This window comes from Pezoporus wallicus, unplaced genomic scaffold (genome assembly GCF_028554395.1).
Source record: "Pezoporus wallicus isolate ANWC-B61680 ecotype Strahan unplaced genomic scaffold, APGP_CSIRO_Pwel_v1 contig_5352, whole genome shotgun sequence".
Lineage (NCBI taxonomy): Eukaryota > Metazoa > Chordata > Aves > Psittaciformes > Psittacidae > Pezoporus > Pezoporus wallicus.
In genome coordinates this window covers 2801775-2819490 of record NW_026639660.1, presented here as the reverse complement: position 1 = coordinate 2819490, position 17716 = coordinate 2801775, and the positions used below count along the sequence as shown (strand labels likewise).

At 43.2% G+C, this 17716-nt stretch overlaps 2 protein-coding genes across 5 annotated transcripts in view; one reads left to right on the top strand and one right to left on the bottom strand.

The window, feature by feature from the left end:
* ABCC10 (ATP binding cassette subfamily C member 10) overlaps positions 1 to 3796 on the bottom strand; it is a 22597-nt gene extending 18801 nt beyond the window's left edge. For all 3 annotated transcript variants that reach the window (XR_008972922.1, XM_057415425.1, XM_057415426.1), the window contains exon 1: positions 3669 to 3796. The gene's annotated coding sequence lies outside the window, so the exon portion shown is untranslated. The remainder of the gene's footprint in view (positions 1 to 3668) is intronic.
* The window catches only part of ZNF318 (zinc finger protein 318), a 27105-nt gene continuing 12940 nt past the window's right edge, over positions 3552 to 17716 (top strand). For both annotated transcript variants that reach the window (XR_008972921.1, XM_057415424.1), the window contains exons 1-4: positions 3552 to 3986; positions 9099 to 9244; positions 14065 to 14698; positions 15800 to 17224. Coding sequence is in view for 1 of the 2 variants with exons in the window: in XM_057415424.1 (XP_057271407.1) it covers positions 3615 to 3986; positions 9099 to 9244; positions 14065 to 14698; positions 15800 to 17224 (2577 nt within the window). In the remaining variant the exon portion in view is untranslated. The remainder of the gene's footprint in view (positions 3987 to 9098; positions 9245 to 14064; positions 14699 to 15799; positions 17225 to 17716) is intronic.

The following is a 17716-nucleotide window of genomic DNA, read 5'->3' as shown; positions in this document are numbered from 1 at the left end:
GGTATATGGCTTACAAAGTACCTTGCACACTATAAATAATCAGACACTTGACATTTATAAAAAATCAGAGCAATCAAAATGAAAGGGAAAAAAAATAGTAACAGGTTTAATTTAATCCACCCCACAGGCCAATGCAGGCCAGATTTTATTCGCTATTATCCAGAGTTTTTTAATTCTCTGGATTGGTATGCCCCCAGTGGGGAAGAGCTATCTGCCTTCTCTTATGAGTCTATTTTGTAACAGATGACTTAATACGCCTCCCAGGACTCAGAATCAGGGAATGAGAGCAGGCTGCATGCCCAGTTCACTTCCTAGCTATAAGTAAATATTGAGCTGAAACAGAAGCCAGCCTAGACAAGCCTTAAGTTCAGAACTATCAACTGTGGTTATTTTGCATCAATTGATGCAGAATCTCTGAAAGCAGTTGTCTGTTTGGATGCATTTTCTGTGCTCCCAGGCAGGGCTCTGCTATCAGCTGAACCATCCTCAAGTTCCATTATGTCATGACCAGGGAAGGTTTGATTAGTTGGCTCAGTCCAAGACTTTTCATGAACAGGCTGCTCTGCCTGAACCTGAACCACATGCGTATCTTGCCCTGTTTTCCAGGGGATAAATTAATGCAAAGCTCAGGAGGCAAAAGGGGTGTCTTCCACTGCACAGTCTCATGAGAACACTCATTTTGTCACAAAACCACAAAAATTGTTTCTGTTATTATGAGCAGCCCAGCCATTTAACATTCAAGGGAGTGCTGCACAGTTGTCTCATGTCCCTGAATCTAGTCAGTCATAAAAAGGTAAAAAAGTTATAACCAAGGTCTTAGGTTTTCCTCCATTACTGCACTGCTTTTTAACCCAATGGTCCAGTCTGACTTAACATCTATTCTGATTTCTGCTTACTTGTTCATACTGAGCTACTGCTAACTTTTCTGATTTTCTTTTCCTTCTCAGTATTGTTTGCTCCCCCGACTTTCTTATCTGAGGGCTAATGAGAACTCAGAGACACAGTATTACCCCAACACTGCCCCCAGCACACAATCAGCTAAAAAAAAAATCTCTCCAAGCAGCAGCCAATTGCAAGTTCAAAGATGAGTTTTGGAATTCCAAAGAGGAGTCTGGGAGCTGGAACTTGTAGCAGAGCAGACTGACTGGCACCTCCTTTATCCAGTGAGAGTCTGGAGTGCCAGTCACAGGAGTACTGCAAAAACCTCTGCAAGGCAGAGGCGCAGATTTCAGCACTGATTTGTGGAGTAATTTAACTGAATCTCACTATGGGTGCTCCGTCCCTTTAAAACCTTAACTCAGTAAAGCATGTGATTGAAACATGACACTGCAGCTAGTACAGAATGAGTTTATAAATTCTAATTGTAGAGTAATGCTCAGTAAGATGACAGGGTGCTACAAAATGGTAATGAGCACGAGTCAGTCAAGTATTTTCCTCCAACAAATGGGATTTTTCTCTTCTGAACTCTTTTTACCATTCACTCCTTGAACAGTTTACTTACTGGTGTACCGATAGATGTTTTAATGATCTTTCTGATCAGTTACTGGCATCTGGATTCCTTCACCTTCCAAATGCCACTGACTACCACCAGAAACCACAAGGACATCTCTTCGTCACAAGGTAAAAAGATGTTAGAAAATATCTTCATGTTCTCAGATTTTTCAAAGCTTTTAGATATCATAAGCATATATCACAGCTTTATATGAGCTGACAGGTTTTGTGTGCAGCTTTTTACTCTTGACTGTTCTGAAACCAAACTGTGGTTTAAAATTATTTTCTGAAAACTGATGTGAAGAAAGCAGTAGCATGGAAAAGACACCCAAAATAAAACAAGTCCATTTTCTCCCTCTTGCTAGGCTGTTCTTACTTACTTCAGTTGGTGAAACAGAGGTACACAGGTACCTGACGCTAATGCATTAAAGTTTTCTTTTTCTTCTTTTAATGAACAAACAGAACACATTCAGGATAACAGCATATTCCATGTAGTGATAAACTATTTGGATGTGATGTACAATACAAAACTAGAGGGGAAATTCCTAGGTGCACATCAGAGTTGTAGTTACCATAAAGCACAGCTCTGTACCTCACCATGTGTCACCAAATCTGACGCTTTGGGTAGGTAGCCGGAACAGGTTGAGTACCCATTGCCTTCACCATCATTGTGCTTTGCTCCCACTAGAAGGAGATCGGCAGTCTGCTGGGGCTCTTCAAAGATGACATTCGTATCCCAGGATACTAACTGAATTGAGGTCACAGATGAACATTATCAGCCATAGCAGAGAAGGGGAAGGAGTGGACAGTAGTAACTGAAAATAGGTATTTTTTATATAGCATTGATCACTGGCATAACCAAGTGTATTTCCTGACCCTGTGTAGTGGTGCACTCACACAGGAAATGTCAAAGTGGGGCAGATGGATTTAATTCAATTGTACACAACGCCTCCCAGCAGAAATACCTTGTTACAGTATCACAGACCCTGACCCACCAGCCTGCTCCTGGTTGCTGCTGCTCTAAGTAGTATGCTTCTAAGGGTGTGTTGTTCTAGCGATTACAGAACACAGGCAATATTTCATCCAACACTGCAAAACTTGAGTGGGTCTCCAAATTCAAACCCTCAGTACAAACTCTGCCCAGTTTCTGAATATAAAGGCTCAGAAATTCAGGAAATAGGAGAATTTTTTTCAGAACCTTTGCACTCATTACTTTCTATTGCTAGCCCATTTCAGTTAAGACACTCTTCCTCCTCACCAGCCTCAGCATGAAGTAAGAGAAGCATTTCGTGCTTCACTTGTGAGAACTGAAACTGCTGGACTCAGCTGCCTGCACTGTGTAGGGCGGGTAGCCAGTGCTCAGGTGAGGAGAGGGAGGAGGCAGGAATCCATTCCTCCCCATCACATCACCCCAGCTCACGGCAGTCACGTCAAGGAAACCTGTTCGGAAACTGTATGCGCTGGAAGCTCAGGCTCAGCGCCGCCTCATCAAGCGGCCAAGGATTCATCACTAACACGCTTCTGCCTAAGGCCACCACCCATGCCAAGTTCCACAGCACAGTGCAAGCAGAATTAAAACCACCACCAATGCCCTTTATACTGCTGCCTTAACCCGGAGGACTATCACCGCCATGTGGCAAGGTCCGACAAAGGCCCACCCCTCAGCGTCTCCCCACAGCTCCCCGGTGTAGCTCCATCAGCCGGGAAACCCAAAGAGAAGCGAGGCGGGGGGAAGCCCCGCAGGACAGTCAAGCAGGACGACGCAGCCGCCGGAGGGCGGGGAAGCGTGACCCCCTCACGGCCACCGAGGCACAGGAGCGGGCAGGGAAGGAGCGGGCAGGGAAGGAGCGGGCAGGGAAGGAGCGGGCAGGGAAGGAGCGGGCAGGGAAGGAGCGGGCAGGGAAGGAGCGGGCAGGGAAGGAGCGGCGCCCTCCCGAGCTCCCGCCTCCCGCCGGCCCGCAGCCCGCCCCGCCACACGTGACCGGCCCTCGGCGGCTGCCATTTTGTGCAGGCGTCCCCAGGCAACACCTCCCATCCCCTCGGGGTTACGGGGGGGGGGGGGGGGGGGCCGGGTCAGAGGAGCTGGGGCGATCGCGCGGGCCGCCGGGACCCCCGGCGCCATCATGTACCGCTCCGGCAGCGGCCGCTCCGGCCCCTCATCCTCGTCTTCTTCTCACCGGCTGAAAGACTGTAGCTCGTCGGGGTCCCGCGCTTCCCGCTCTGGCACATCGGGGCCGGGACCAGGCCGCGGCCGGCCTCCCCCGCCGCCACCCGCCGCCGCTGCCGCCTCCGCCTCCTCCGTCTCGCCGCCACGCTCCGCTTCGCCCCGTCCTCCGCCGCGCCGCCACCGCTCCCCGTCGGGCCACCGCGGGGCTTCCCGCCGATCTCCGTCGCCGCACCGCAGCAGAAGGTTGCCATCGCCGCCGGGAACACCAGGGCCCGGGGGGACCCGGGGCCGCCGGGGAAGCGAGCACGGAGACGGCAGCAGCAGCCGGGTAACTACTGCCGTGCGCTGAGGGGTCTCGGTGCGGGGCTTGCCCCCTCCCTCGGGGACTGTCACGCCGTAGGGGGGCTCCCGCCGCCTCCGCGGCCCCCGCCCCCCGCCGCTTGGGGGGCTGTCTCTCCCGCACCGATCCCTGCCGTGCCCTGGGGTCAGCCCGTGTCGCCGCTAGCAGAGCGGCGGGAGCCGGGAGCAGCGGGGCCAGGGCCCCGGGCTTGGCTCTGCGGGGTCCTTGCGGAATTGCACCGGGCCCGGGCTGTCTCTGTGAAGGGGGGAGAAGGGGGATCTGTTCCCTGTTCCTTAGAAACACAAACTGGGGGAAAAGAATCGATTACCGTTTCAGATAATGTTTTGTTTTCTTTAATCCCCGTTACATTTGCCGTCTCTTATCGGCTAGAGCCATTTTAGATAAGGCTCAGAGATGATGCTATCGTTTGCCAATGCAAAGGATGTAGCTAGTCACTTTCCTCCATTTAACATCGGTTTGTGTTACTGTATAAACATTCATGGGGCGATAACTTTTTTAAAAGGATGTTGAATGAGTACTTTGAGTTTTTTCAGCTGTCACGGGTATACAAAGGAGACTGTTACAGATTGATATCTTAGGTATTCTTTGGTAGCAGCTGCTTTGTAGTTGGAGCTGTGCACAAGGTGTTCCAGTCTGCTCGCTCAGCCCTGGCAAAATCTGATTTGGGCTTGTGAAACTCTGGTTTGGCATCTGAAGTGATTCCATCTTGGGTGCGGACACCTCCGTACTAAATCAAAGTGTATTGCTGTACTTTTTTGAGCGAGTGGTGTTAGCTCATTTAGGTTTCCTTTTGTTACTCCATGGTGCAGTGATTGTCTTGTCTGCTAACAACTGTGATGTGCAATGGGTTCACTGTTGGTTTGCATTGCGTTGAAAGAAGAGATTTCAATACTGGGATGTTTGAAGCTATGGTCACTCAACCCAGCATGTGTACAGTTTAAAAGAAGGGGGGACACACTTTTTCTTCATGCTGTGCAGTATATTCTGCCCCCTCCCTTGTGCTCTCATTGTATTTGTGAAGTAGGTGATCAGGTATCAGGGTGAGCTGATTTGAGGGAACAATGCGACTGAAAGTCAGTCTAACACAAATACATTGTCTGCTAAGATTTGTTGCTTGATGGGACCCTATGAGAGAACGGATTGTCTTCTCTAATGGCAGTATTGGTTCCTGCCGGATTTCTTCGGAGCTGTAGCCATAGAATCAATCACAGGTGACTGTAGTGGAGTTCCAATTCAGTTATTGGTGCTATTTGTTCCTTAAAGGTGAGCTGTCCTGAAGGTATGGGAAGATAATGTGTTTGACAGTTAAGCCAGGCTGAGGAGCTTGCCTCTGGCTGTTTGTTTTTAGGCTCTATTTCACCATTATCTCAATCTTATAGGTTGTCTGTGGGGTAGCCCTGAAATTACATTGCTACTAAGACCCACGATTGAAAATAAGTAATTTTTAAAAGGTTTTTTTTTTTTTTGATGCATGCAATTTTGTGTTGTGGTTTGGTAGACAGTTGCATTCACAACTGAGGGGATGACAAAGTGGGATGCAGGAGCAGAACTTTCTTAAACTGACTTCACCATCACTTACTCTGTCATTTCACAGTATCCATGACAGGCTGTGAACCTGTGCCGGCTCTCTAAAACTTTCAGTGCCAAATGTGTTGGTGGTTCAGACTTGGAGAAATTTATAACTGGGAATTTTTGACTGGAAGCCTCATGCTCCCCTTTTATGAGAAAAAAAAAAAAAAGCCACTCCCCCACCCCCCCGCTTCACACAAGCATTATTTTTGACAAACACTATTCTCCCAGTTCTCCCAGTGTTATTTTGCACCTTTATGGCTGAAGTTACAGTAATCCTCTTCACAAAGTGTTTCAGATTCTTGATGTTTTTCTTGCTTATTCTAATTTCAGAGAAGAAAATTACTAATCTGAGAAATCAGGCTTTAGCAAGTTATCTAGTGCTGAACTGCTGAGCCAATTAGTTTTTATGTTTATTTGCAAGAATATTCATTTAAGGAAAATCTTTCTCTAGGAAGCAGCATTCACAGTAAAAGGGATCTTGAGACAATTAAATATAGCTCTTTAACCTGCATTGTGCATTTTCTTGCATATGGTAAAGCCCAGCGTAATTAATTATTAGAGTGTATATTGTGTACATTTTTTCCATGGAAGTTTTTGTCCACTAAAAGGTGTTTGACCGATACTACTTCATCTTCAAAAGTGATGTTACAAAGCATAAAATGCAAATACAGTTAATTTTACATTTTAGAAGTACAGTTTACAAAATTAGCATTAATTAGAGAAAGATAAAAACTGGGATTATGATGATGTTTTCCAAACAGTGGAACTAAGTGTCATCAAAACAAAGCAGACACCAGATATGTTGGGTCAGCATGATTGGGTACAGTTTTATGAAAGTTTTCAGATTTATATGACTTAAGCACCCCTCTCTAGAAGTTTGAGGGTACAAAATGTGGAAATCTGGAAAGTTACACAAGTGTTGTTAGTAAACAGTGTTTTGGAGCTGTTGTTGAGGAGAGATGAGTTCAGACAGAAGACTGAGGAAGAGGAATTCAAGCTACGATAAGGAAGGAGGACTTGGAAGAGGGGAATGTATGTGTAAGGGTGGAAGATGCAGGTTGTGGAATGAAGATACTGATGGAGTAAGGGTATGGGGTTAAATGAAGGATGCAAGCTCTAAGTTATTGTCCCTACCCTTCATATGAATTGCAGTACGGAAGGAGCAGCCTTAGAGATTTCTTACTCCCCTTTCTTGACTCTGTGAATTGTTTTGGGGTTTTGTGGGGTTTTGTTTGTTTGGTTGTTGCTTTTTATGAGATGGAGTGCATGCAGTTCAGGTTATCAGCACGATTGCACATTTTCTCATGCACAACTGGGATGCTGACTGCAAGCAGAGCTGTGTATTGGACTTTCTAAGTACAGATGGTGTTAGTTTCTCAGTAGCTGGGGAAAACTTTGTAGGAATTGGAAGAGCATAGAGCTACAGTAATGGGGCAAGTATTGAAAAATATAATGGGGGAGAGGAAGGTCAGGGCTGTACAGTGAGAGGTTGTGGAAGACCTTATTTGTTCTTGCAGGGTTAACACATGCTGCTTTTATTTGTTTGCTGGTCAGTGTGCTTGGGTTTTTTATAGTTTCTGTCAGATTCTTTGCTTTCTTGTAAGAAGATAGGCTGAAATTAGAGAACTGGAATATGCTTGGTCAACAGAGAAAGAAGGGAAGAAGAGCTGGCATGGAACCTGTGCAGTATTACATCAGTGGTAGCTGCAGTTTAGGTGCCAGAACAGGAAGGGAGTAAAATGCCGTGCAGTGCATAAGTAGGAATGACTGCTGGTGGTGTTCAGTGCTCCAAAGGAAAAAGCTGTTAAAACTGGAATTTCTCAAACTGAACAAAAAAAAAAACCCAAACTTCTGAAGTTCAAGTTCAAAACTTGCCACTATAACTGCTCTTGCTAGGCAATCTGTATGGCAGTCACAGGCAATCCTAACATCCTACCCTTTCTAAACGTAACACTATTTCTTTTCTTTGTGCAGAAGTTTGTTCTGAGATGTAATCATCACTTCTCTGTCTTTATTTCCAGGAGGTGGTCATGTATATGCCCAACTTGCCAACAGTCTTGATGGCAAGAAGATGCCCTTCCAGATAATCACTTCTTGAGGCAGCCCTCAAAATTCAGTGTTATATTGGGCACAAAGTGAGCCTTCAGAGCGTTTTTATGAGAGATACATTCACCTTTTATATTATGTCTCAGCCAGGCTGTTGCAGGATCACACTGTGTGATACAACACAGCTGGTCTTAGAAAACAATTAAAATGTGTTCTGATAGATGCTGGGATTCAAATTAATGGAGCAAAGTAGATATCAGTCATATGTCACCACAAGACAAGGTTATGTCCCCAGTGGATTCTAGTGCAGATTTGCACTGCAAATAAATTGCGTTCAGGCAAATTTGTGATTTTTTTGTTTGTTTGTTTTTTCCTCTTTTGTTTTCTTGATGGAGATTATGTACTGTTCTTTTGCTCTCTGGGAGGATTGAGCTGAATCTGCTGCATCGTCTCAGAGCGTGGATGCGGGCAACATAGTGCACCTGCTGCTTGCTACTGCAGTTTTCAGGAATGAAAGCAATATGCAGTGCATGACTGTTTTGGCAGAAGTGAAGCTGGTTCACTGCTTCCTGTTAAGATGAATCTAAACCATGTTGGTTTAAAAAAGCAAACTCAGTATCTCTGTCTTTAGGCACTCTCATCTGTTTCTTAACAGAACTCCCTTTAGATAATTCCTGTATTTTAGTGGCATATTCTAGAGCGATGTGAGGCATAATAGTTAAGCATATCGTACCAGTAATGACACTTTCTGCATTGAGTATGTGTCCAAAGGAAGGTCTCTGCAGAGGCAGTTAGCTCAGGCCTTCTCCTATACGTTTTTTTGAAGGTGACTTTGCTTAGCTCTGGTTTATCTACTGATAATAAATAATGATAATGGGAACTCTATTATAGGTGTTTTGATAGCCACTGGTACTTTTTTGCATTACATTTGTATTACATTGCACTTACCTGCTGACAGCAGCATGAGGTGAGGAAAACTGTTGAAAAAATCGCTGCTAGGAAAATCTTTGTTTACACTGGTTTATACTTAGGTTGATATTTTTACTAAAGCTGGAAAGGGCTGAAACACAGACACTTTTATTAAGAAACTCTGGCACTGTCTTTTATGTGATGTTTGTTTAGCTGCTTCTCCTCAAGAAAGGAGGACAGCAGCAAATCTGAGACTTTCTGAACTTCTATTTTTTCCACCTTCCAGAATGGTACTTCATGAAATGTATTTTTGAGTTTAGAGCATGTTATTAGCAGCTGGGATGAGAACTGCAATGCAGTCAATACTGTCCCCTTTCTTTAGTAACTAAAGACAATTGAAATATTTGGAGCAGTTGTCCTCCTAGCTTGATTTTTTAATTGCTCCATCAACCCCACATTTTATGTGTTAAGCAGAGCAGAGTCACTTGCCTTTCTGTGTCTGAGATTAAAATTCCCTGATTGATGGGCTTGCACTCTTTCTTCAATTTACAGAGACGTTCACCGAGTCTCCGCTCTGAGTCTTCACTGGAACAGAGTTTGCGGATTACTGTTGGTAATGACCGGTATTGCATTGGCACACCAGAGCGAAGGAGGCTGCCTGATAGACTGGGCTCACCAATTGATAACCTGAGTGACAGGTATGGTCCTCTGCAGGTGGGGGTTCAAGCATGTGAAACAGTAAGAACAAGGGAATGGCTGTACTGGGTGAGACCAAACATCTAATTAGCCCAGTGGATGCCTAGGGAACAGGGGTAGGAGGGCAGGCATGTAGGTGATGCTTCCCTGGAATACTCTCCCAGCCTCCAGCAAGTTGTGGTGCAGGGGATTCCTGAACAAAAACCAGCTTCCTGTGTTTATAGTAGCTCTAAATAGATACTTCTTCTCTGATTTTTGTCAACTGCTTATTAAACCCCTGTAAACTAAAAGTGCCTGGATTATACTGCAGGAGGGAGATGCTGCTTTTGACATTTCACACCTTCAGCCACCTTCTTTTGTTTCTTATGAATATACTTAGACAAGACTGAAAGGAAGGTTGTTTACAGATAGTATAAAGCTTCAACTTTCTCATTTATTGGAAGGACTGGTCTACTTTCCTGATTTTTGAGAACAGTCCAGAAGAAAGCTCTAGTGTAACTTGAAGAAGATTTATTATTTTGACTTCAAAAACTCTGCAGAAGACAAGTGAAACATAGTTTCATACATGGTAAGTGTTAGAATTCTTAGGATCCCTTGTCTGGAATTTGACAGAAACTTACTCAATGAAGAGATGCCTTTTATGTTAAAAATACTTCTGTGAACAGTGAGATATAAAGATTAGTAGATGCTGTTTGAAAATCTTTGTCTTCTGTAGGAGAACAGGTATAATCTGGCAAAAGAAGTAAAATCAGAAGACTTTGTGCAAATGAAATAATTTTCTTTGTTTTGAATATTGTGAAGATGGCATAGTTTGTGACCCAGAACATAAAATTGCAGTTTCTGGTCATGGATAAGCATCCAGCACCAAAAAAAAAGGGCACTATAACTTCAGGTTTTGATACAAATATCCCCAACTGGTTAAAAAATAAGAAAAGAGAAAGGGAAAGAGGGAAGTAAGCAGATTAAGTGAATTTCCTGTCTTTCTCAAGCATAAGGTTAAGTTTCAGCAGGTGCAGAAAATCAAGTGAGAGTTTGGGTTTCAGTACTGTCACTTTTATGCCTTTACCTCAGTACTCCTGGGATCACTGTTTTATTTATAAATCCCCCGTGCAGTCTGCAGTGTTCTGAATGAAATGAGTGCATATGCTCAGGGAGAGTACAGTGGTTGGAAGGAGCAGGAAATGGTGTTTAGGAGAGCTGGCACTGCTCTGGCACATTAAGAACATGCAGGGCTGGGGGGTGGTTAGTGTATGTCGGTGTTTGTCCCATTGCTTCCTTTTTCCAGTGAGGTTTTAAATATAACCTGTTTTGTGGTTATGATGCATGGTTAGAAGTAACATCAGGAGCAGTGGAGTTTGTTTTAGCATAAGAGCGAAAATGGTGAAGAACTTTTAGTTTATCTCTGTTACAGGACCCATAGATGTAAACAAGTGGTCAGAATAGACTCCTGAGAAGGAATAAAAATAACAGTTGAATCACAATCAGAATAAGAGGAAGTGAGACCATGTAGACCTCGGTTTTTAAGTGGCTTCTCATATATTTGTAGTGTAGGTGTGCAGGAACTCCATGTGATTGACTTTTTGTTTTTTTTTTGTGTAGTCTGTTTATGTTGGCTGCACTTGTCTGAATGGTGCCCACTGCCCAGAACCTTAAAGCATGTGACTACCAGGTGATCCCTTAGCTTTTCCTAAATCTTCTAGGTACTGTTTTTGACTTCCAAATTTCTTCATTGTTTAGCCATTTTGGCTGTTTTTAAAAGACACTTCGTATTTGTTTAAGGAACTTGTTTTTCATGGAGGTTTTGGTCATGTACTGGTTTTCCCCTCTTAGAGGCTGCCCTGGTACCAGGACACTGACTTTACATCTACCTCTGGGCTTTAAAGTAGCCCTTATTGTGGGTCATCATTGGGTTTAATACTGGGCATGTCACATTTTTATTTGGCATGTGGTACATTCTCATTGTCAAAAAAAAAAAAAAGTGTTTTCTGAAGATGTCTTTTAAAATTTTGAAGTAACTGGAGCACATAATTCTGAATTTAGTTATACTCCACTATTTTTGCTAACTACACAGAGATTTCAAACAACCTCTTTTACAAATTATTCTCTGTAATTTGCAGGGCCTTGGGATGATAAAGAGGTTCATTAACCTATAAAGGAAATAAGATACCACAGATGGAAATCAGGGATGCTGCAGCAGTGGATTTTCAGGATGCCCCAGGAGAGTTTCTCAGGGTGTGTGTGCATGTGCAGGTCCATCCTAAAACATCTGTAAGAACCTGCCCCAGATTTCTAGAGCAGCTGGCCTCCTGCACATGTCTAAGTAAGCATAGTGAATGCTGCTGTCCTGTGACTTTAAGGTCACCTAAGCAGCTTCAGTCTTCTGTTTCAACAGATTGGTATTTTTTTGTGTTTGTTTTGTCTTCCAAAATCTTGGTCTCTCAAAGTGAAGAATATATCTTATCCCTCTCCCTGTCTTCCATCTCTCCCTATGTCAGTATTTTTAAGATATTCTACTACTATCTGAGCTGGCATAAGCTATACAGAGCATCCCACCAATACTTTAATCAGAGGTTAATCCAAAAAATTAGACCATATTACTGCAGAGACGTGGTCTGTATTAAGCTGTGTTCTAAAATAGCATTTTTTTGGCATAATATCAAAAGTGACGGCTTGAGCATGAACAGCTCATCTGACTTCCTACTCAAAGGCTGTGTGTTGAGGTGAAATCCTGTTGGTTGCTGTCAGACTTTTATTTTTGTTTCTGCCTATGTAAATATATATGCCAAAAAGTAATTTACCTTACACTAGTTGTAGTTCTCTGAGGCACCATGTCTACGTAGTTTGTGATCTGTTCTCCTTCTCTGAAACAGAAAATTCTCGTAATTAATGGATTTTGGGTGGTGAAGGAATTGGGATGGTCACAGTGGTACCACCTTGTATTCTCTCTCAGGGGTGCAACAGCCTGTAGTGGACACTGCTGGCTAAAACCACCCAGAACAGTTAAAAGGGACATATCTCTGTTGGATTTTATTTACAGAAAATGTACTTCGAAGAATCACAGTTTTTGTAAGGCAAGTAATCCCTTTCCTCACATCTGTATTTAACCTTCAGGTTTTAAATTTGCATCTTAGCTGTTCAAAGTGTATTTGGAACATCTTTCTAGTTGGAAATATAGCAGGTTTGCTGTTCCCTTCTTTCCAAAGTATGATTAAATATTCTTTCTGCTATGTCACTGCAGTTAGACTGTTTGAATTGTAGGTGACACCTGGCAAGCATCTATGCAAATTATTTGCACAAAAATCAGTCGAAATTGTATGGTGAAACACATCTATTACTCCACTATGTGTGTTCATGCAGCTTGTGTAGGTCTAGCAAGCTCTCAGAAAAGGTGACGCTGGGGATAGATGTAACTTCATAGAGACTGTAAACATTTATGTATTAAATTTAATTCTAGCTACTTTTTTGGGTATTTGGAGGGGGTGGATATGCATAATCTGCTGAAAACTGGAAAGATGCCATCTAATACTTTGAGTACTGGTGTATGTGATATTTGCCTTAAAAGGTGTGTTGGACTGATAAAGCATCTAATATGAAATGCTTTGAAATTATTCAGGTTAGAGGTAAAGTACAGTTTTGTGCCTGTTTTGCTTTTAAGGATGCATATGTAAACTATGAAAATACTCCAGAAAAAGACCTTGTCTGTGTCTGTTATTCTTTGACTTTGAAAATTGGGGTTGTAATTCGTGTGCAAATATTTTTGAAGGCGTAGTCTGGCATGACTTGATTTGTCCCTTCTCACATCTATGGAAGGTCTTTCCTGAGTAGGAGGAGGTGATTTTTGAGGATTCAGGCAGTACATAGTTTATCTCAAGTCGATGTCTCAGTCACTCAGGAAAGACATTTCTCTAGGTTTTCTTCCCATTAATTTCACTTAGGAGCTCATTTTCTGACCGTTCTTGGAGGATCTTGCTAGATTTTTAAAATATCTGTGAGTGAAACCAGCAGCTGGTAATCTTAAAGTAGTTTGGTTTGTTTCTGTCTCATCTAAAGAACAGTACCAGAAAAGTTCTTAGGGGTAGGAAAAAGGTCTTTGTTAAAATAGTACTCCTAATTGGAGGTCTGTGTAGGAATCAGTCCAAACGAAGATACTCTTAAGAGATGTAGCAAGTTACTCTGGTGTTGTGCCAGTTGCACATCTACTGTGTATAATAATTCAGTGGCTGGCACAAAAGGATGATACTCTTACATTTACTATCCCTGGTTCATAAGATGTCAAAAAACGTGCTTCTTTTTGAGTATACTGGTAAATGTGGCAGTTCTGTCTACAGAGCTGTTGCAGCAGAAAATGTTGCTGGAATCTGTGGTCCTTGTCCACAGCTGAAGATAAAAAGAGGATCTAGTTGCATTGCCAGTTTGAAACTGAATTATGCCTTGAATAATTCATATGAAATGTGACCTTGGTGTTTTGCTGGGAGAGGTTAGGAAAGGGACTGTGGTCTGAAATATGATAGTAAGGTGTGTAGTCTTTCCCCTTCACAGAAAAAAGGCCATCGTATCAATTTTTCAAGGCTCTCCTGTAGTATGAGTTGAAATGTTCACATCATTGTCTTTGCAGGTGACTTCCTAGGAGGGATGTATAGTATCATTAAAAATAAGTCTCCTTCTCTCCCCTGCCCTTTAAATACAAAAAATGTTGCTTCTGTTTGGTGATGGTGGTGTTATTCTGAAAGTGATCTGGAAATTTCTTACTCTTGAGTAAGAATAAGACTTAGTTTACTCTGATTCAAGTACTTAATGTTTATTCTACTCTTCTCTTACACAGGGATGATATGGCTGATGGTCCAATATTCACTAGAGGCCTCTCATGTCCTCGAGGCCTTGAGAGATACCCATCGCATGAAGATCAGCCTTCAAGTCCCTTCATCATGAGACATGATGAAGACTACCGCAATCGAGATGTTTTTCTCCATCGTTCAGATTATAGTCCCCATTATGGTCGTCGAGAAGAGCTGCCTCGTGGATCTGATAGAGATGGTGATAAACTCAGGAAATCCTCCTACCCGCTGAGGCCAGAAGAGAGAGGAAGAGAAATAAAGCGTCCACGGTATGAAAAGGATGAGAAGATGCATGGTGTGAGTGGAGAGCATCAGGGTTTCTCATCAGGAACACGAAACTATCGCAGACGAAGCCGCAGCCACAGTAGAAGCCCAAGCCCATCATACCTAAATGAAGAATTCCGAGAGCTTGATCGTGCAAGACGGAAAAGAGAAGAAGAAGAACGTAAAAACCACTTGAACCACGATGTTTCAGGCAGTGGTTATGTGATCCCTGGCTTGACAAATACACTACAGACTTCTGAGCCTCGGTACACATACAGGCCTGAGGAAATCCCATCCATGCCAAAAAAATCTATTTTGAAGAAGCGAGTGGAGGTGGAAGTAGAGTCTCCTGTTCAGGTTTGATCTCTGTCTGTCTGTCTATGTGTTTCTACTTTACAAAACCTTCACTTTATGATGCAGAACGTTAGTTTGATTTCCAAAATAGACATCCCAAATCTTTATGTTTTCCTGTCGTCAAGAGAACAGGTATCTTTTTTCAGGCCATACAAGTTAGGATTGCATTAGAAACTTTAAACAGTGAAGGTGTTTAATCAAGAATTGTGTATATATAAAATCTGAGACAGAATAAAGTGTCCATGTTGAAATTCAGTCCAGGATGTTGATATCTGGGCCAGCTGCATCTCTTTGTACCACAGGCAGCCAGGATGCTGATCAAAGCTTTTCACCTGTTACAGTCCCTCTTTCTTGTTTATTTATTATAGAATTAAAGAACTGGCTAATGCATCCTCAGTAGCTCTGGCTGAAAACATCTTTGAGTTTCCTTGTTTTTGTCCCGTGTGGACTGTAGGCTGGGATCAACCCTATTTAATTTGTACCCAAGCTACATCAGTTGAATCTCAAAATGAGAGCAATGGAAAGATGTGCTATTGTGCCCACTGTGATAAATTGATTTTTCTCATGATTTAGCGCATCAGTTTTGATCTGCCTGTTGTACTGATCAGTGTTGGTTTGACAATGACATGTTTATCTCAGGAGGTGCTCCAATACTGAGGATCCCATTCTATGCCTATTATTGGAAATGCTATTTAGCATGGCATTAATTATGCATATCTGAGGAAGTGACTGGGAGTAACACCAGTGCAGTTGATTTACCTGTCTTAAGATGTTGAAGTCCTATTTGTCTGTGAGTAAACTCAAAGTATAGCCAAAATCATGTTGTGGGGTTTCAATATAAAAGTTTCAGATCTTATGCTTGTAAAAAATAATGAAATAAAATTGAGATTTTGTGTATTCTCTGAGATAAGCATTCATTGCTGGATGTGACATTCCAGAATCGTTAGGCAAGTTGTTTTGTAATCTCTGTTCTCTTTAGACTGTATATTGTCTTCTCTAACTCTTCAGCCCTGAACTGAAGAAATTAATATGTTCCTTTGTTCTGTGAGGTGCACAGTCACCTCAGAAGGTGCTGTAGTAAATAGCAATGTCTCTCTCTTTCAGCCTGAGGGCTTTTCAAGCAGTCTGGCTCCCAGCAAGGATCTTCCTCTTCTTTCTAGTCATTCGTCTTTGTCCCAGAGCAACGAAACAGCTCCTTTTGCCTCTGAAGTGGAAAACTTTCTCAAAGGGTTTAACAAAGACTCTGTTGTAGAGTCTGCAAACAAGGACTTGCATGATGGTTTATATGAGTGGAGTCCCCTTTCTGGGGCTCCCAAAGATTCTTTCACTTTTGAAGATAAATTTGGAAGCTTCTTGAGTCACAAGGAAAAGGTGGAACCCAAGTCAGAGCCTACTGATCGCCCTACTGACTTCCTGCTGCCTCATGAAAGGGCCAGTCAGGATGGCAGTGGTTTCTCCCGAATTCTGGGCATGATGGCTGATTCTATAAGTGCTCAGGAGAAGAGGAGGCGTAGTTTTCCTGACATTGAGGATGAAGAGAAATTTCTTTATGGTGATGAGGATGAGGACACCAAAACTGAATCTCTCCCCATTCAGAAGCCGCCAGTGAGTTGTGGCAACGAGCTAATAAACCAGAAAGTGAGCCCACCTCCTTCTCCTGCTCCAGCTGTCAAGCTGGATCCTTTAGAAGAGCCTAATGCTGAGTATGCGAAGATCCATGACTTACTCAAAACCATTGGACTTGACATTGGTGTTGCTGAAATTGGAAAACTGGCTGTTCGTACCCAGGAACGCCTTCATGGCAAAAAGCTGGCATCTCGTTCTCCTGATCGTCGCTCTTCAGATTCTCGCAGACTGGACCCTTGGGACTTGCGTCGCAGCCGAAGTGACACTCGTTCTCCTGAGTCAGGCCAGCAGCACTCAGCATCACCTCCAGTCTCTTTCCAGCAGTCTAAAGATGCATGCTCTCTTCAGAAATCAGAATATATTAAGAACAAGCCAGTGGGACAGGATATGCCTCCATGTGCACCAGAACAGCCTCATCCTCCCGTCTCTCTTATACCCTCAGTTCCACCAACTCCTGCTAGTTTGCCACCTACACCTACTTCTGTTTCTCAATATCAAATTCCCAACTATTCCCAGTTCACTCCCACTCAAATGCCCCAAAACTATCCACCTCCCACAATGGCTCCTCCAGGATACGATGCATATGGGCACTATATGGCATATGCAGCCTCTGGCTGGACCATGTACCCCGCTGCCCAGCAGCCTAATCCCACACTGCCAGAAGCTCATGGTCTTCTTACTATGGCTATGTCAGCAAACCCTACACGTCCCAACCTCCGGGTGATTGAGACAGTCTCTATGGGAAAGGATGTCCCTGATTTAAAACGAGATGGTTCAGTGCTTGTTCATGTCCCTACCACTCCTGCTCATTCCAAAGTGCCCCTTCGTCTGTCTTCACACCCTCTCAAAAATAACACAGAAAAGATGTCAGATGAGAAAAACCGTGCAGCTCAGAAGCAGAAGGTATGTTGCCTATTATGATACATTAAAATAATGTTGGACTGCTTGATTGCTAGGGTAGAAGCTTTTCCTCTTCAGGTATGCCTTTTTATTCCCTGAGTGTCTCCAGTTTAAAAACAGCTGGACTAAATTTCCTGCTGTTAAAGTTTTCTGTGCATTTGTCTGTATTACTCTGTGAAATTAAAAAAAAAAAAAAAGTTTAAAATCTCCAGAAGTTGGTCATCCATGCGTTGTGGCTGAACAGATAGACACAAAGTTCTTGGGGCCAGCCAAAATCTTACAGAAGAAAAACACAAGGTGGCTACAGTTTAGCTTTATTGTGCTGAGCTTTAGATATTGAAACACTGGAAGATATCTAGATATATAAATACATGAAGGGACAGTATAAAGAAGGTGGAGCTGGACTTCTTTTGGTGGTGCTGTCCAGTGGCAGGACAAGAGACAGTCGGCACAAACTGAAATACTGGAGGTTCCATCTGAACATGGTACATGGTA